Source organism: Carlito syrichta, unplaced genomic scaffold (assembly GCF_000164805.1).
Source record: "Carlito syrichta isolate Samal-C Ts95f unplaced genomic scaffold, Tarsius_syrichta-2.0.1 Scaffold309740, whole genome shotgun sequence".
In the NCBI taxonomy this organism is placed as follows: domain Eukaryota; kingdom Metazoa; phylum Chordata; class Mammalia; order Primates; family Tarsiidae; genus Carlito; species Carlito syrichta.
Genome location: NW_007253836.1, coordinates 53,943 through 71,279, shown reverse-complemented (window position 1 = coordinate 71,279; position 17,337 = coordinate 53,943). Strand labels below are relative to the sequence as shown.

Genomic DNA, 17,337 nt, shown 5'->3' with positions numbered 1-17,337 from the left:
CAATTGAGAGTATAGACGTTTGGCTCTTCTTCGGTCTCCAGAGCTAATCCATCACTAATGCTGGTAGATTCCACTTCCAGAGTCTGTTTTGAAGCCATGCTGTCCCCTCCGTTCTTGTCACTTCTGCTACTGTTGCCCAGCTCTCTACAACTGTCCTCTGACTGTTCTCTTGATTTCCACTCTTCGCCTACACTGTCTTTACATTATAATCATGGTGTTATTATTAAACAAAACAAAAGTCCATTTAGACCGTGTCCCTAGTTAAAGGCCTTCGATGTCTTCGTGATGTATGTAGAGCAAACCACAAACCGCTTAGCTGGGAGTGTACCTTCCTGCATGATCTGGCTTCTACCCACCCATTCTCTCCCGAGCCTGCTCCAGACCGACCGACCTTCTTTGCATTCCTCGAACACACCTGTCCCACCACAATGCTTCACATCGGCTGCTCCCCCTGCTCAAAACCTCCATCCACCTCTCTTAGCTTACTATGCCTGCTTACTCTCCTCGCACCCCAGAGCTCTGCTGGCTGCCACATCCCCAAAAACACATTCCCTGAGCACCTACTCCAAAGCTTCCCATTTTGCCATCATTTAGTCAAAACAGACTTATTTCTTTTCAAGTCCTTATCACAGTGTTTACTTACATTTTTTCATCGGCAAATTTACTTGTTTACTTACTCTCTTCTTCACTAAGCCACAAGATCAGGCCTGGTAGACCAGGGAGAAAGCACAGTGACTGCACATAGTAAGCACTCAACGAATGATTGAATGAATCATTACCCTTGACCAAATAATACAAACTAAGACTTAGAGAAGAGGCCCAAATCTTGATCTTAATTAAGGAGAATAAATCATGACACTTGGATCTCACCTGGAGCCTAATAATAAATAAATAGGTAAACAAGCATATTCTCGTATCCCTTTTGACTTTGATCTGGTCAGACAATTAACCACTTTATCCAATATTAATCTTATATTCTGTATCAGCCTGTAACTTCTCTGCATTCTCTAGAATAGACAATTTTTAAAGCTTTCCTACAAGCAAGTTTTATGCATGCATAAATCAGGAAACCCAAGTTACCCAACATTATTGAGCTTATGCATGTTGAGATAAGGTCATAGTCCAAGGGTCTAGATTGTGACGATCAAGGATTTGTTTTGCTTCCACTTAAAACGGGGATATCTTACATCAGCAAGACACAGCACATTAAAAAAGAAACAGGGTCAGGGAAAGCAGAATGACAGCATGTTCCCCCACTTCGCACATGGAAAGGGCAGATGCACTCTAGGTTTGTGATTTAGTTCTCTTTTAAGTTGAAAACTCCTCGAAGCCATTCATTCTGTTTTCATCTCCTCCAATTCACATCGGGAGTGATATAGCTACGTCTCTCCAGGTCCTCACCGTGCTCCGTCTTGCTCTCTGACCAGTGAGCCTGCCCTTGGGAGTTGGCTCAGCCAGCCTTCTGAGCTCTCCGGCCCCTGTTGGGTTTGGCCAGCGGGAAGCACAGACAAGAGACGGAAAGGAGAGGAGACAGGGAGATCCAGGGCTTCATACCGTTGGCTCCCTCCCTGAGAGGCCAAGCTTGGCTGGCTGTGGTCCTCCACCAAGGTCACTGTTCTCTCCAAAGAGACATAGCTACAGACTCTCTTCTTTTGAGACCCATAGTGTTTTTCCTCCCTTCCTTCCTCCAGGCAGTAACAGCTTGGGACTTGTACTGTTCTGGATTCCTGCACTTATCTTGTGGTTTTCCTCACACAAACCTTCATAAACAGCTCCTTTAAAAAAAACAGTTTTCTAAAAAGTATACTAATTTGAATATGCAATCTGTTTTCAGTAGGTGCCCTGGCTAACACACAACTTAGATACGTACCATCATTGACAGAGCTCTGTATTCTCTAAATTAGAAATGATGGTGGGTATGCAAGCTAGGACATCAACCCAGAGAAACAATACCAAACCTACCTCATCAAATATAACATATCTGATCCTTTTCACCCAATTCTGGCGATGAGGAGAGAGCAGCAGAATTTCAAAACATGCAGGCTCCGTGATAAGCACCTAAAAATATGAATGCTTAGTATAGCTAACTTTATAAAGCATTAATTTTTTGTCAGAAATGGCAACAGAAGCCTAGACAATACATTGCTGCCAAGGGCAGTCTCAGTAAGATCATATCATATCTTTGACACTTGTTGTTGAGGTTCTTACTTTTATGAACATTTGAATGAATGAAAATGAAGAAAGCTAATCCTCTGTAATGATTGTTTAATATTTTGTTTGTTCTTAAATCCTTGCCTTGCAAATTCAGTATGGGAGACAATCTGTCCTTATCTATGATTTATCCAACAACAGAACCACTAGCGAAACACAAGCTTATTAAGACAAATTTTTACTCTGAGGCTCCTTAAATATTGTTCACATGAACACACAAATGGAAAGAAGAGCTTGAGTAGTTATTTAATAACACACTGGGTTTGCCAAATCTACTAGAATCATTTCTAAGGTAGAATGAGATATAACAACCTACCACTGGAAATTTCAGATCATAAAGTCAGTGTCCTTAGAGAACAATAAGACTCGTTCGTACTCTTTAGAGTAGAACAACCTAAAATTCTCCTATTAGGGACTGGCACGAGTGGGAAACTGCCAGGGAAGGGCGGGGCCAGGGTTGGCAGGAGTGGGAAACTGCCAGCGGCAGTAGGGAATCTCATCAACAAAGGTACCTACATAATGAACACCGGTATACCTAACCCTGAGTTGTACCCCATATATTAAAATAATTTTTTTTTTCCTCTTAGCAATTTCATTTACTTTAAATTCAATGAAAATATTTCCATAAGGGCTTATGACTTTGCAGAATTTCAGAAAAAAAGCTATGCGAGTACTGTTCTATAATTTGACAATGATTTCATTAATCAGGACATCGTACCTGGCAGTTTAGTACATTGTAACGGTAATCTTTGGTGAAAGCACCGCACAGAGCTTTGCCGTGCGGCAACTTTTTAGTAAAACGATTCAGAACGGTTGCTGCCACTTGACCAACAAGAGCCTGATTGATAAGAGAAAAGATCTGTTAGTCACTTAAGTAGAGAATAGACATAGATAACCTCAGAGGACTACAGAACCTGTCTACAGGTGTATTATTACACAAGGATAGGAAGTGCACACTCCTTCTTATCCCTCTATACCCAATGGCTGGATTTGGATTACTTGACTGAGCAAATAAGGCTCAAGGGATGACACGTAGTGGCGAGTAAAAAGAAAACAAGCATGGCTTCATCTAAAGGAAAAAATTCCCACACACCAGAGGGAACTTCCTGCATGATCAAGGCTTAAAGAGAAGAGGTGAGTCTCTGAGAGAAGGAAGATTCAGTGAGGAATAACCAAGACAGGCTTGGCACGCTCTGGCCTGGGACCGCCTCAGACTTCTTTCACCAGAATCACGTTTTGGGCCCCTCAGGTCGCTTGGCCAGTTGAAACTGAGAACCTCTATCTACTTTATGCCTCATGAAATAATAAAAGGAAGGAAGGAAAGGGAGAAGACGAAGTGGGAAAGAAAGAAAAAGGACGCCAGGCTTGGTGGCTCAGCCTGTCATCCCAGCACTTTGGGAAGCCGAGGCGAGTGGATTGCCTGAGCCCACAGGTTCGAGACCAGCCCAGGCAACTTGGCGAGACTTCGTCTCTACAATAACAAATAAAAAATTAGCCAGGTGTGGTAGTGTGTGCCTGTAGTTCCAGCTACTTGGAAGGCTAAGGTGGAAGGATTGCTGGAGCCCAGCAGATCGATGCTGGGGTGGCTGTGAGCGTGCCACGGTACTCCAGTCTGGGTGACAGAATGAGACTCCAACTCAAAAAAGGAAAGAAAGAAGGAAGGAAGGAAATAAAGAAAGAAAGAAAGAAAGACAAAGGAAATAACTAAAATGTAAATTTTCAAAAATTAGCAATTAAAAATATTTCACAGTCATTGCTTTTATATCTTTGAGTGTAGAATATTTTCCCAAAATAAAGACAAATACAATAACCAAGAATGAAAATATTGATATAGTAGATGAAATGAAAACATAAAAAACAGTTTCTTAAAAACAACTATAAATATAGTGAAATGGGAAAATATCAAAGTGGAAAACAGCATTTTTTTTTTATGTCACAGAAGGGCTGCATATGCCTAATCTATATAATATTCTGATTTGATCAATAAAAAGACAAATTCTTCCCAAAAGAAACCATGCAAAATGCATGAAAAGTAAGTGGGTGATTCACTAAAGGAGAAAGACGAATACCTCAAAAGTACATGAAAAGATGCCTGGACTCACAAGTAATCATGCAGATGTTGATAAAAATATCAAAGATACCAGTGTTCATCAGTCAGTTTCAGAAAGAAAAAAGTTTAAGACGGGAAGACCGTGCAGTGGACACACTCATGCCATGCTGCTGGTGAAAATCTCAACTTGCTGGCTCAAACTTCTGTGGGGGCGGTGATTTATATCAACATATATAAAAAGTACTTTGACCTCTCAATTCCACTCTAGCAATCTCTATGTATTCCTTTTCACTCACTGAAAACTTACTGCTTTTTAAATAAAAGACAATAAAACCATTTTGAGAGATAAACAAAGTTCTAACTTTAATGAAACACGAGGCTTTATTTGGTTTGAGGCTGAACCCACCTCTTTTGAAACACTTGATTGATCAAAGGAGACCTAACTGTAAAGTAAAATGAAAAGAAACAGGACTTTATCAGAGGGAAAGAATAGAGAGGATTCTAGCACATCAGAAGAAAGAGCTAAATAGCCTTATTAAAAAGATGCACGAGTTCGTCTTTCTATAAACCGAAACACAAAGAATGGCAGTCGTCCAACTGTATGTGCCCCCTTTAAAGTGACATTGGGAGCCGGGCTCGGTGGTTCAGCCTGTAATCCCGCACCTTTGGAAGGCTGAGGTGAGTGGATTGCCTGAGCCCACGGGTTCAAGACCCGCCTGGGCAGCGAGACCTCACCTCTACAATAAATCAAAAAATCAGCCAGGTGTGGTAGTGCACGCCTGTAATTCCAGCTACTCGGAAGGCTGAGGCGGAAGGATTGCCAGAGCCCGGCAGGTCGAGGCTGCGGTGGCTGGGAGCGGCCACTGCACTCCAGTCTGGGCAACTGAGTGAGACTCCAACTCAAAAAAATAAAAAATAAAAAATAAAAAATAAAGTGACATTGGGGATAAGAACGTGTAAGTTTATGCTTCCTAAAAACCCAGTTGCCGCCTAAAAACCCAGGGGTTTATGTCAGGTATTATTTTTATTTCCAAGTCTAGCATTACACATAACTAGACAAAAAGAAGACATGTCATTATATCCTGATTGGAAAACAGGACATTTGCAAAGCCCCAAACAGACACAGCTTATAAGTCCTGCAGAGTGTCCAGTCCTGAGGTGACACAGGATGGCTCAGGAAAGTCAGTGCTTCTTTCCACCAAGCATCTGATACCTGATCTTAGAGCAACGTCAAGAGGGCCAGACTTGTCCCTCCTCCTAGTTCTAAGGGGAGTTATTGTGGGAGGAGAAGGCACAGGTTAAAAAGTGGAGTAAACAAGACCTGCCTTATGGCCATGTGCCTTTGCCCTCAAGGGGAGGTTTGGAATGAGAGGGGAAGGGCAAGGGGCTGAGCTACCTTATTTGGGGCCACGTAGACAACCACCCCGTCATCGCTGACCTTCAGCACCTTCTCCATGCAGTAGTAGGAAATGTAGGTTTTGCCTGAGGATGTGGGGGCCATGATCACTGCTGACTCGTAGTTATCCACCACATCCAGGAGCTCTCGCTGCAGGGTTCAGAGTGTCATTTGGTCAGGAAAGTCAACAGCACGTCAACAAAGCAAGAACAGCATCCTTTCCATGCTCTGTGTCCTGTGCCTGTGTCGGGCTACACACAGGAGACGGCAGACCTTCGACAGCAGGCGCAGTTCACTCAGGAGGACTTGGGAATGTCTGACTACCACACCATTCCCGCAGAAAAGAGACTTATTTTACATACTGGCCTGGAGGGAGAGTTTCATTTCTGCAAAATGGAACATGAGCCCGAGGGAAACATCCATTTCCAACAGAAAACACTTTTCCTGTTACTTGTCATTTAGTGAGTACAGAAAATTGGCAAAATTGAGTTCTGAGGGCTAGTCGTGCCACATCGGCTCGGCTTCACATGCAAACAGATGTCACTCTCTCTTCTCCTGATGGAGAAAGTAAAGCCAAGAGGGGAAAGTGAAGAGTTCCTCCTGCTCTGGTTGCATTCTCCAACACAGGAGGAAAATGACATTAAGCAAGATTAAGAAGTTTTATGCAAAACACAGTATGTGGAGACAGGGATGAGAAAATCTGAAGTCACGCTGGCCGGGAGATGGAAGGTTGGCCGTCATTACCTGCCATGTGTCGGGGACAAAATCCTGGACTCTGAAATCTGGATCTTTCCTTTCCTCTCTCATCAAGTGATGGCCCATATGCTGCAGCTGAAATCGAGCTGGCCCAATGCCAACTGAATATTCATTACTTGTCTTCCTTTTCTTGTCATGTCCTGTCATCTGTTATTATTTTAATACATTATTTTCTTTGAAATCATCTTAAATTTCAAAATTGAATAAGCATTTAATAGATCCCCACTGAGCACACCCCATGCACCAGGCACGTGTGCCACACTTTTAAATAGTGTAATATCTGAGTAATGTGAGTCTTAACCACCTAAAATATTATTCTCAGTATATATAAAACAGCACATATTAATGTTTCAAAAAAGCTCCTCCTGGAATTGGAAGCTAGAAGCCTATTAAAGGCCATTCTTTAATCTCACCACAGTTTTTAGATACTGTGCTAGAAACAAGTACAGGATTTATTCTTGTTACCAAGAGAGTTCAAAGTGGCATCTAAATATCATCTGGCTTTTGATCTCTGCCTTTAGGAAGTGTCTGTACAAATTTTCTAATTTTAATCTACTTTAAATTTGGCAGATAGGTGCTAATAAATAGTCTAAAATCTGTGTTTTATAGACAAGGATGAGAGTAAATATATTCAGTGGATAACTCTGTATATGAGATGTTTTATGATACGTGTTCATTATGTACCATATCAAAATATAGTAGAAATTAAAAGTAATGAGAAATTCTGCTGATCTTACCAGGGTTGGAGCTAAAGAGGTTGCCAAATTATGAAAGCCCAAATATTCAAGGCATTTAGCTATAAATTGCTGATGTTCCTCTTCCAGATGTTCTGAGTATCTCTCCAGGAGCGAGTGGATCCTTTTCATCATTTGAACAGCTATACTTAAATCTTTTGAAACGTTGCCTTGTTAAAAAACAATAACATTGTTACAAAGAGCATTAGCAATAACTGCTTGATCACTCATGGGAATTATCTCAACAACCAATTAACCTAATCACGATTTTACTTGACTTTAATGGAAGTTTTAGAGCATAAACTACTAAAACTCATGATTCAATAAAATTAATGCTCTATTCACATTTCATTGTCATCTTATACAACTTACAAATAACCAAGTAAGAGCAACCAACTTTGTAACTCCCAGCAGAAAGAAGCACCATTTAAACTGAGATCTGAACAAGCTTCCAGAGGAAAATAACACAGTAACCCACATGTGGGTTCAACTCTGTGTGCAACCCTGCAACTTTCAGAAACCTGACCAAAACATCAGCAGCAGTCACCGAGGCCAACTCTTGACAGCTCGCGGTGTTTGCATTTGAGAAACGATCACTGAAACCCTTCATTCATGGAGAGCTGTTATAGAACCCCAGTGCACCTCAACGCAGAGTCTTCTAAGCTCTTTTTAGAACCTCATGTTCACACATAGCCCCGTTCTGTCTCACTACGAACCGTTTCAGATAAAGCCAGAACTTCTGTAGCGCTCTCTTTCTTAACAAATGCCGCTGAACATATACTTACACAGATCGTCTGTACATGCTTTAAGGAAGCACAGAAGACATTCAAAACAGACTGCCTACATTCAAGAACTTTTCATCTCATTAGGGAAATAAGGGACGGGTGTTGAGACAGATGAGGAAAATATCTCAGGGATCTATAATTTGGGGTCTAAAAGCAGTGACGGAGGCCGTGTGTGTCTATGAGCTGGAGGAGCTGGGAGCCTTTGCAGGAAGCTGGGCCATCGACTGGCCGTGGAGCACCGACGGGGTTTAGCAGATGGAACCAAGGCATCAGAGGACATCTGTGGCCGAAACCACTCATGGCCTCTTCCACATCCATTCTCACTCAAGTCTTTCTTACCAATCCCCGTGTGAATGGTGACTCTAATGCGCCCAATTAAAAGTCCATATTTTCTACTCTCTCTGTGGTCAGGTATGGCTTTGTAACTAAGTTTGATCATTGAGATGTAAACAGAAATTGGTGGAATTTCTGGGAAGTCTCCTTGAATGGGGAAAACACAGCAGCAAAGGTACACATTTGCCTTTTGTTCTTCCTCCCACTTTATTCTGGAATACGTCCATCATGCCTGGAGCTTCAGCAGCCAGTTGCACCCACGACATACTTCAAGGACACAAGCCGTGCACGAAGGATGGAACAATATGGCGGCAGAGAAGCCCGAGGCCCCCAGTGACCCTAAAGACAGCCGCAGCAGCCGTGAACGCCTATCTCTGGACTTCTTTACACGAAGAAGAAATGAAATTCTATCTGCGTTCAACCATTGTTACTTCCTATCTCTGTTGGCAGTGAGCGGCAGTTCCTAACTGATGCTCCGTCTTGGATAAGTAAAAGCACACAAGCTAAAGCTTAGAGATGGAAACAGGCATGGTTTGCAACAGCCTGCTGAGGGTCTGTAGGCTTTGCTAAAGAGACATGAGCATGAACAAAGAATCGTGTGGCCAGTCAAGAGAAGGCTCAGAGTAGAAGATGCCCAAAATAGACAACCAGCTAGAATGACTTGAGAAGGAACCGTTTGTCTGATCTAGCATCAAACTTACATAGCTCTACTCTGCCTTTCCTCTGGCTCTTTTCCCTAGCTCTCTCTTCCACAATTCAATATTCGGGGAAAAGAGTAAAAGCACAGGGTGTGTGCATCCGATGAGGAAAGGATCCCTGAAAACAGCGCACACATGGTTCCCTTGGCGTATTTCACCCTTGCGCTCCACTGCCTTTGGAGATGTTGACAAAAGGTAGCACAGAGCACAGGTGCCGCTAACTGGAGGGAACATGCAGAGGACCAGGCAGGCATATCCCATTTCTACCGGGTTGCTTCCTGCCAGGCCGTAGTCTAGAAATGGTTGTGTCCCATTACCTAAGACCCAGCTGCCCTGGGCAACTGTCCCTGGTAGCCACAGCTCTCAAGGAATGCTGGAGACCAACCTCTTCATTTGCTCCTGTGGAGAACTGTGAAAGGCCTGAGATTTGGCCCTATTTATAATCTAACGATGTAGTCTTCATTGTTTTGTGAATACTGGCAAAAGACACAAGACTCCTGGGTCCAAGACAAAAGAACGTATAATTCACACACTCCTAACAACATGAGCATCATGTATAGGTCAGTTCCTCTGTGCTCCATGGGGAGGGCACAGAGCTAGACAGGAACTGCACAAATGGTAGATATGAGTCCCAGCTCAGGAGCTCTGAACTTAGAAAACCCAAATCTTTCATAATAGGTTTCAAGCAAAGTTGCCCCTTCACTCTAGAGGAATACACTGTCTCTGTTATGCCAGACAGTGAATAAACATGTTCTCTGCTTTAGAGGGAAACACAATCTCTACCTTCGCAGGGTGTTCACTGTCCAAACATACTCGAAAAGACAGTCTGGAACAAAAGCTGCCAATGCCTTTGCTTGTGGGGAAGCAGAAACCCGGAAGACCCCGGAGCCACCCCCCAACCACATCTTCACGTCAACCTAGGGCCGGGGCCCTCTCTGCAGCTGCTGCTGGGCCTCCCTGCACTTGCTGGTCCCCTCACTGCCCCACCCTTGGAAAGAGTCTTCTTTGCACTCTCTTCAATTTATTTTCAAATGTGCTACCTTTTCTCTTTTGAGGCCCTGCCTCTCAACTGCTCTGCAACTGCATTTCCTGATCTGCAAAATAAGCATAACAACTATCTTGATAGATAGTAAAATCAGACAATGTATTATATAAACTTTTAGCACGACCTTGCATTCAGTAAATATGCTCATATCATTAATATTGCCATCACTGCTCTTACCCATATCACATAGAATCACACACCTTTGTCTCGGCAATGGTCTTCCCAGGCTTTAAAGCAGGCAGTTAACCCTGCCATTTCGACTTCAAATTTCACTGAGTCCCTTGGACAGGACCTCAAGTAATCTTCCAACTTCTGTATTCCAGAGTTGAGATTCCTTTTCATCTCTTCTTTAAGAGAAGATGACAGGTATCCCCATTGTTCTTTTTCTTTTAGCTCTTGTTTGAGAATTGACTTTTTCTTTTTCTTCCTAATTTTTTTGGGTTCAGTGTCCTGCTCAATAAGAAAGGATTATCTCATGAAACAAGTGGAAACATCCAGAATGACATTTCATTACTTAGAAGTGTTTTTCATGGTTTACAGAGGACTTTGGCCACCATCCTGGTCTTACACTTGCCCATTCTTTATGCCTTTAAAAAAAAAAAAGATTTAACTTAAACTTCAGTATCAATGTAAATAGCCTCTCACTGTAGAAAATTTTCTCAATTTTGGCTGGTGTCAATTATGACTGGTGTCGAAATGGAATAAAACCAAAAGGAGAAAGAACGGCCACTGAGCTTGATTGCAGGGAAACTTTGTAGGGATTTAGTAATTCACTTGCTTTTCATTCTCCACCCTTCAACGCATTTGGAGCCTTCCCCATCCCACCCACTCTTTGGAATTCATCTTGAAAAATAGCAATGGTCTAAGCAGATATTAGGGAATGAAGAAAAAAATGCAGAAATCTCACTGGGAAATGAAGGCATCACATACACAGGGGTGGTCATTTTTCAAACTCCCCCTCCAAAATTGGATCTACTACTTGATTCTCATTTTGCTTGTATTGCAGTGCAGAGGACACTCTGCGCCTCACTCTACCAAGGTGGCAGGACTGAACAAGCCCTGCCCAGCTCCTGGCCCTGTGATCAGCACTGCCCAGGAAGGAGTAGGCGCCAAGGCCTGAGTCCCAGGGCAAGCCTTGGGTGCAGGGCTTCGCTAAGTACAAAGCCCAACCAGGCGAGACCCCTGCAGAACAGCTGGGGAAGGTGGTGGCTTCTGGACGCTGTGTTCACTTTGATCCTACGCTTAAAGCCAAGCTTATACTCTGTCTGAGCCAGTCCTACCTGGCCACCCTCAGCCCAGAGTAAGTAGGTCTGTGGGTTAGGTGGACCCCTTACAGTCAAAGCACATGGTCTGGGAGCACAGGATATGGCCAGATGGAACTTTGAGACAGTTCTAAGAGACAGCCCTCACAGCAACGCTGAGAATCCTTCAGGGAATTGGCAATGCCCATTCAGCGTTATTGTGAATGGCCTTGTGGAGACATCGTCCAACTGCTGGGTATTTCCTTGCAGGCTTTCGCCTTCAACCTGGTGACTGAATTGAAGGTCTGGCAAGGAAGGAAGACTCCAGCTCTCTGGCTAAGAATTTCCTAAAATTGGTTGGAAGAAGAAATGTTTCTGTGCTCTGGTTTTTTGTTTTCCTCTGTGACCTTTCTGTTTCATTTTCTGAAACATTTTCTCACCTACTCCAACTTAGTAAGACAGCTATGATCAATGCCTTTGGTCATCAATAGCATGGTTTGTACTCTCTCAAATATTTAGCTCTGCTGACCTCAGGAGGAGGGGTGAGTTACCAAAACAATTGTTTTTCCTTAACTTCCAACCATGAGACCAGAGAGCTGAACTGAAGTCTAATAAAATCCCCTCTGATAAAGAATGATTGCAAAGTAGTATCTTCCCAGGCAAAGAATAAAATCAACCATTCATTCAGTTAGTTATAAACACTGTGATTATATTATCTGATCCTTTTCCACATTATATTTTAAAATATTTTAAAATATTTTTTAATTACATGATTCTAAGTATGTACATAAGTACAGTCCAAGGCCAAGGGCAGGAAGAGGAAGGAGATAGGCACAGAGGAGGCTACCCTTACAGGAAGAAGACATGCTCTTACCTTCAGGATAAGCAGTTGTGTCTCAGAGAGACTAATGGCACAAATGATATATAAACATAGATAGCTTTCAAAATTTAGGCAAAATAATGTCTCATGAATATGTTAGAACAATTTTTACCACCTATATGCAAAAAGAGTTTCATTGCAACAATTAACAAACATGTATTTTAATATAAATTTGACAATTTAAGTGAAAATTAGTCCCAGAGTAGCTGGCTGGTACTAATTTTTTTTAATTATTTTTTTAGAGAAGAGGTCTCCCTGTGTTGCCCAGGTTGGTCTCAAACTCCTGGGCTCAATTAATCCTCCCACCTTGGCCTCCCCAAAATGCCGGGATTACAGGTGTGAACCACTGCACCTAGCCAAATTTGACACTTCTAAACCCAAATTCATAATTCCTCAATGCCTTACATTCCTTAGCACATAAATCTACCTTTTACTGGCATAGAAAGAATGAACTACTGGATTCTATGTGTTTGTTTCTTAGAATTTCTAATGGCAAGGAAATAAAACCATCACTCATTTGCAAGCAAGCATGAGAAAGAACAGCATGGAAAAAACCTCCCAAGATAAACAAATATGAGTTTAAGGAATGAAAAGCAATGTCAAGGAGAAAATTAGGTAAATTCCATAGACTCTACCTGTAATATTTCACTGTTAGCACCACTGGAATTCTTCTCTGTCTGGATAGTTTGAGTCACAATTTCTTTTGTGGAGACGGATTCTAATGATTTTCCATACGATCGCTGATAAGCCTGAGTCATTTTCAGGAAATAAAGAACACGATGATCTCCAGATTTTTCTGAAATGAAAAGACTTAAAATGTATACATGTTTTTGGAGACATTGTTATATATGCATGCTACCCACACATTCTTTTTTTAAAATTTTGGCTCATGAACAATAATTTAGTCTTTGTTAATGAGGTCGGACTGTAATATATTGATAAAGTAAATCCTTATCTGAGAAACAGAGCACAAAAAGCTCTCCAAGAGTATCTGGACACTTCCTCTGTCATTTGGTTGGAGAAAAGAAGCAGAGGCAGGTACAGGCAGTCAAATAGTGTATTCATCTAAAACAGGGCCCACAAACTAAGCCCCAAAAAGTCAAATGTGACCAGCATTGTGTGTGTGTGTGTGTGTGTGTGTGTGCGCGCGCACGTGCGTGCGAGTGCACACTTTTGAACTAAGATTTTTCTTTTTTTACTTTTTAAATGGCTATACTTTAAATGATTATATAAGTACCTATACTATGCCCTCAGTTTTTGCCTCTTGGCTTGCAAAGCCTAAAATGTTTTCCACCTGGCCTTTTCTGAAAAAGTTTGTTGATCCCTGATCTAGAATATCCTATTTGCATCCCTGAAAAGGAAAGCCCCTACTTCTGGCCACAGTCAAAAGTTTAGGAGCTTACAGACAAGAGAAGCTAATAAAGCTAATACAAAAAAATTATCTCTCACCATGCAAGAACTCAAATGCCAAAGAAAATTCCAGAAAGCAAGAGTAGACTCGCTTGAGACCTAAGACATGCTCTTGACAAACATAAAAGATATAAAGAAACTGGTGTTTTGTTGTTGTTTTGTTTTTGTTTTTTGAGTTGGAGTCTCACTCTGTCACCCAGACTGGAGTGTAGTGGCCGCTTCTGGCCACCGCAGCCTCGACCTGCTGGGCTCTGGCAATCCTTCCAAGGAGCTGGAACTACAGGCGCGCGCTACCACACCCGGCTAATTTTTTGATTTATTGTAGAGATGAGGTCTCGCCAAGTTGCCCAGGTGGGTCTCGAACCTGCGGGCTCAGGCATTCCACTCACCTCAGCCTCCCAAAGCACGGGATTACAGGCTGAGCCACCGAGCCCGGCTTGTTGTTGTTATCCTATGTCTGTATATGTGATCACAAATCAAGTCATTCTGGAAGCACACCATGCAGAGTCTCGGTGGGTTGTTACATAAGCAGGCTTCTTTATCTGTGCAATTATTGGCATGCTTACTTCACACATTTCTAGATCCTTCTAAAAAATTTTACTAGGCCTGTAAAGGGAGGGTATAAACACAGGGTTGGAGAAAGACAGACTACAAAAAAAAAGAATGAGCCAGGAAGAGAAGATCTACTCATTCATTTTCTCAGGGCTCATTTTTAATCGTTTCACGGGCTTCCCTATTTGTGAACTCAGCCCCTCCTTGTTGCTGAATTTTCATGGACACAATTGGGTGGGAACTTATCAGCATGCAGTGAACCAGACAACCGTGTAGCATGAAATGAGCTGAAATTTTAGGAAGACTAAGGTTGTATCAGCATATGTACTCCCAGGGACTGACGGATTCCTTAAATCATAAACTGTCATTCCCACTCACAACAATATCTAATGCTTTTGATGACAATGCCGTTTATGTGTGCCTCCTGGTAAGATGACTAAGTCTCCATTTGACTGAAAAATATAGTTGCATGCATTTGTACACATGCACACTGTTAAAGAGCGGGACTTTTCTCAGACAACACCCTTCTTAAAGTGTTGCTTCGATTAGGCATGCACTCACCTCACTGAAAATATAATTCGTGTCTATCATGTAATGCTTATACACTATTCAAAACAGAGCAGAAAGGGCACATCATATAAGCTCTATTTTATCATGGCCGCAGAGCCTACCATCAAAGAGACACTTGACCCTGTCATACTCGTCACTAAGGAGTCTGTGAGCTTGCCAGTGGAGAAGTTTGTCAGATTTATTTTGTGTAATCAGCGAAGTAACAACTGGATCATCACTGTAAAAATAAATAATTTTTTTTAAAAAATTTAGGCTTTTCAAATTTTAACACAAACTTCATACTGAAAATATAGAAACCTTACAACTCTTGTTTTTATGATACAGTGTGGATCATAAAATCTCAAGAGACACAAGAACCCTAAATCTCTACCATCTAACAGTCTTATTAACATCAATAACAATTTATTGAATCTTGCATAGCTAAAATAACTTCGTTATAAGTTCAAAACTATACAGTCATTTATCTAGCAATGTGCAAATCATATCAACACATTAGATATTATATTCACTTGAATACATTAGTCATATCATTACATATCATTTACTACATCCAGATATGATATGTTACATTGATATTTTAAAGAGTCATTCACCCTACGAGTATTTCAGAGTTCATAGCTTTAAATTAGACGCTTTGTAAACTCTAACCTCTTTAGAATAGGCAAATCCTTCATCACGTCTCCAACAAACGCATCTATCACAGCAGATGACATTGGAATACAACTCAGAATAGGAATCTCCTTCACAGAAATTTCTGAAAACAAACACAAAATTAAGATGGTAGGAAATGCACAACTATTCTATAAGAATTTCGAACAACATCTTCAAAATTTTTTAGACGTAGTATTTTGCATGAATCTTATCAATGTTTGCCAACTTAGCTCTTCCAAATGAGATATTCCTCACACCAAACAAATTGGAGCAAATAAGACTCCGAAGAAGTGATACAGAGTCATTTAGATAGGCAGGTATATAGATGGTAGCAGGTAAATCACTGATAGACTAATATAGGTTTTCCATTTCCAAATGCTTGTCCTCTGTATTATTTCCTAAGACACAGTAAAAATATATATATATATAGCATGTGAAAAAAGAAAAGCCACTCAGAGTTCACCTATAGGTAAGAGTCCATGAAAATAAAATGACAAATAGAAGGAAATTCATAATAAAATTTCTCTATCCCTGACTACTCTTTGGGACCTTGAATTTTTATTTTCATGATTCCTATGTGTGAATTACATGCTGAATATGGTAATAGACTACAGAGTATTTAAATTAGCTTTGTTCATAATTATAGATGAAAACATTGTGATCCTTCTCCTCCTCTATTCCTAAATTCTGGGCAGTATTCTTCCATGGGCATTCCAAATTCCCATTTGCATTCCTCCATTTGTAGCTCTGACATTCTTTTGAGATCATTTCTTTCTCTGTGAATTATATCCTATACAAATATGTTCAATGAGGGTATGATGTAAGTTAACTCAGTTCTTATGACTTTGAAAAATATCTGTATTATTTCCTCATTTTTCAATTGTACTTTTGCTGGTTACACTATCTTCTAACAATACCTATTTTGTCTCATTGTAAAAATTGCTGCTGTTTAGAAGTCTGCTAACAGTTTGATTTTTGTTTCTTTGTAAGAGACAAAATTATCTCTAATTCTTTTTTAAAAATACTTTTTTTGTATGCAGTAGTTGTATTATAATGTATCTAGTTTTTTGTGTGTCCCCTATTATGAGATTTATTGTGTATACTAAACTCAAGTATTCAGTGTCTTTCATTAATTCAGGAATAAGTTTAGTCATTATCTCTTTGACTATTTTTTCCTTGGATGTCTCCATTCTCTGCTTCTGAAACTCCAATTGGACATGTGGGTGACTCAAGGTAATCAAGGGTTAGGGAGATTGGAACGTTAGAGTAGATTTATCATGTAAGATCTGCTTGCTTGCACCATGAGGGTGAGGAGGACATATCTTTCGCTGTAACTGTGAGAAAATTGTGAGAGGAACCACAGAATTCTTGAATAGTTCCGTAGTTATGCCACACTGTAAGTCACAAATTACGGTGGAAACTGCTACCATCATGCTGGGATTCCCTAAATGGGATAGAGATAACTCAATCCTTGGGCGGCTGGGGCCAAGAGGTAGCATCTACTCACTAAAAACAAGGTGGTCATGGTTACCATAACAGACAGTGAAGTCAAACCCGTAATCTGAACAGTAACTCACAGAGACCTATGGCACTGGCTTGTTGATCATGGCTCTTAGAAAAGAAATTGATGGACATTCTACTAAATTCTAAATTGGCCATTATAGGAGGAAGAGCTCTAGGGAAAGTGGACAGAAGTCTACCTGAATCACCAAGAGAGTCATGGCTCTTTAATCAGCACCTAAGCTCGAACCATGTCATAGACCCAGAATCCCTTCACCGAAGGGGCGGCTGAGTGCCCTTGCAAAAGGACCCTGCCATACTGCCAAGACTTACACTGTTCATCTTTCTCCAGTCTTTCCCGAGGGGACCTACAACCATTTATCAGGGCAACTATGTGTTGGGGAAAGGGAAATAATCAGACTTTTCAGGACATTACTAGACACTGTTTCTGAACTGACACTAATTCCAGAAGACACAAGATGTCACTGCCCTCCCCCAGTACCGCCTCCCAAGCCAGAGTGAGGG

General features: G+C 41.3%; 1 protein-coding gene across 1 annotated transcript in view; it reads right to left on the bottom strand.

Annotated features, from left to right (window-relative positions):
• DDX60L (DEAD-box helicase 60 like) overlaps positions 1 to 17,337 on the bottom strand; it is a 115,660-nt gene that overhangs the window by 56,562 nt on the left and 41,761 nt on the right. The window contains exons 11-19 of the mRNA XM_008067740.2: positions 15,310 to 15,415; positions 14,763 to 14,878; positions 12,765 to 12,925; positions 10,209 to 10,458; positions 7,151 to 7,317; positions 6,402 to 6,560; positions 5,658 to 5,807; positions 2,930 to 3,049; positions 1,963 to 2,058 (exon numbers count right to left, since the gene is read on the bottom strand). Of these exons, the coding sequence (XP_008065931.1) occupies positions 1,963 to 2,058; positions 2,930 to 3,049; positions 5,658 to 5,807; positions 6,402 to 6,560; positions 7,151 to 7,317; positions 10,209 to 10,458; positions 12,765 to 12,925; positions 14,763 to 14,878; positions 15,310 to 15,415 (1,325 nt within the window). The remainder of the gene's footprint in view (positions 1 to 1,962; positions 2,059 to 2,929; positions 3,050 to 5,657; positions 5,808 to 6,401; positions 6,561 to 7,150; positions 7,318 to 10,208; positions 10,459 to 12,764; positions 12,926 to 14,762; positions 14,879 to 15,309; positions 15,416 to 17,337) is intronic.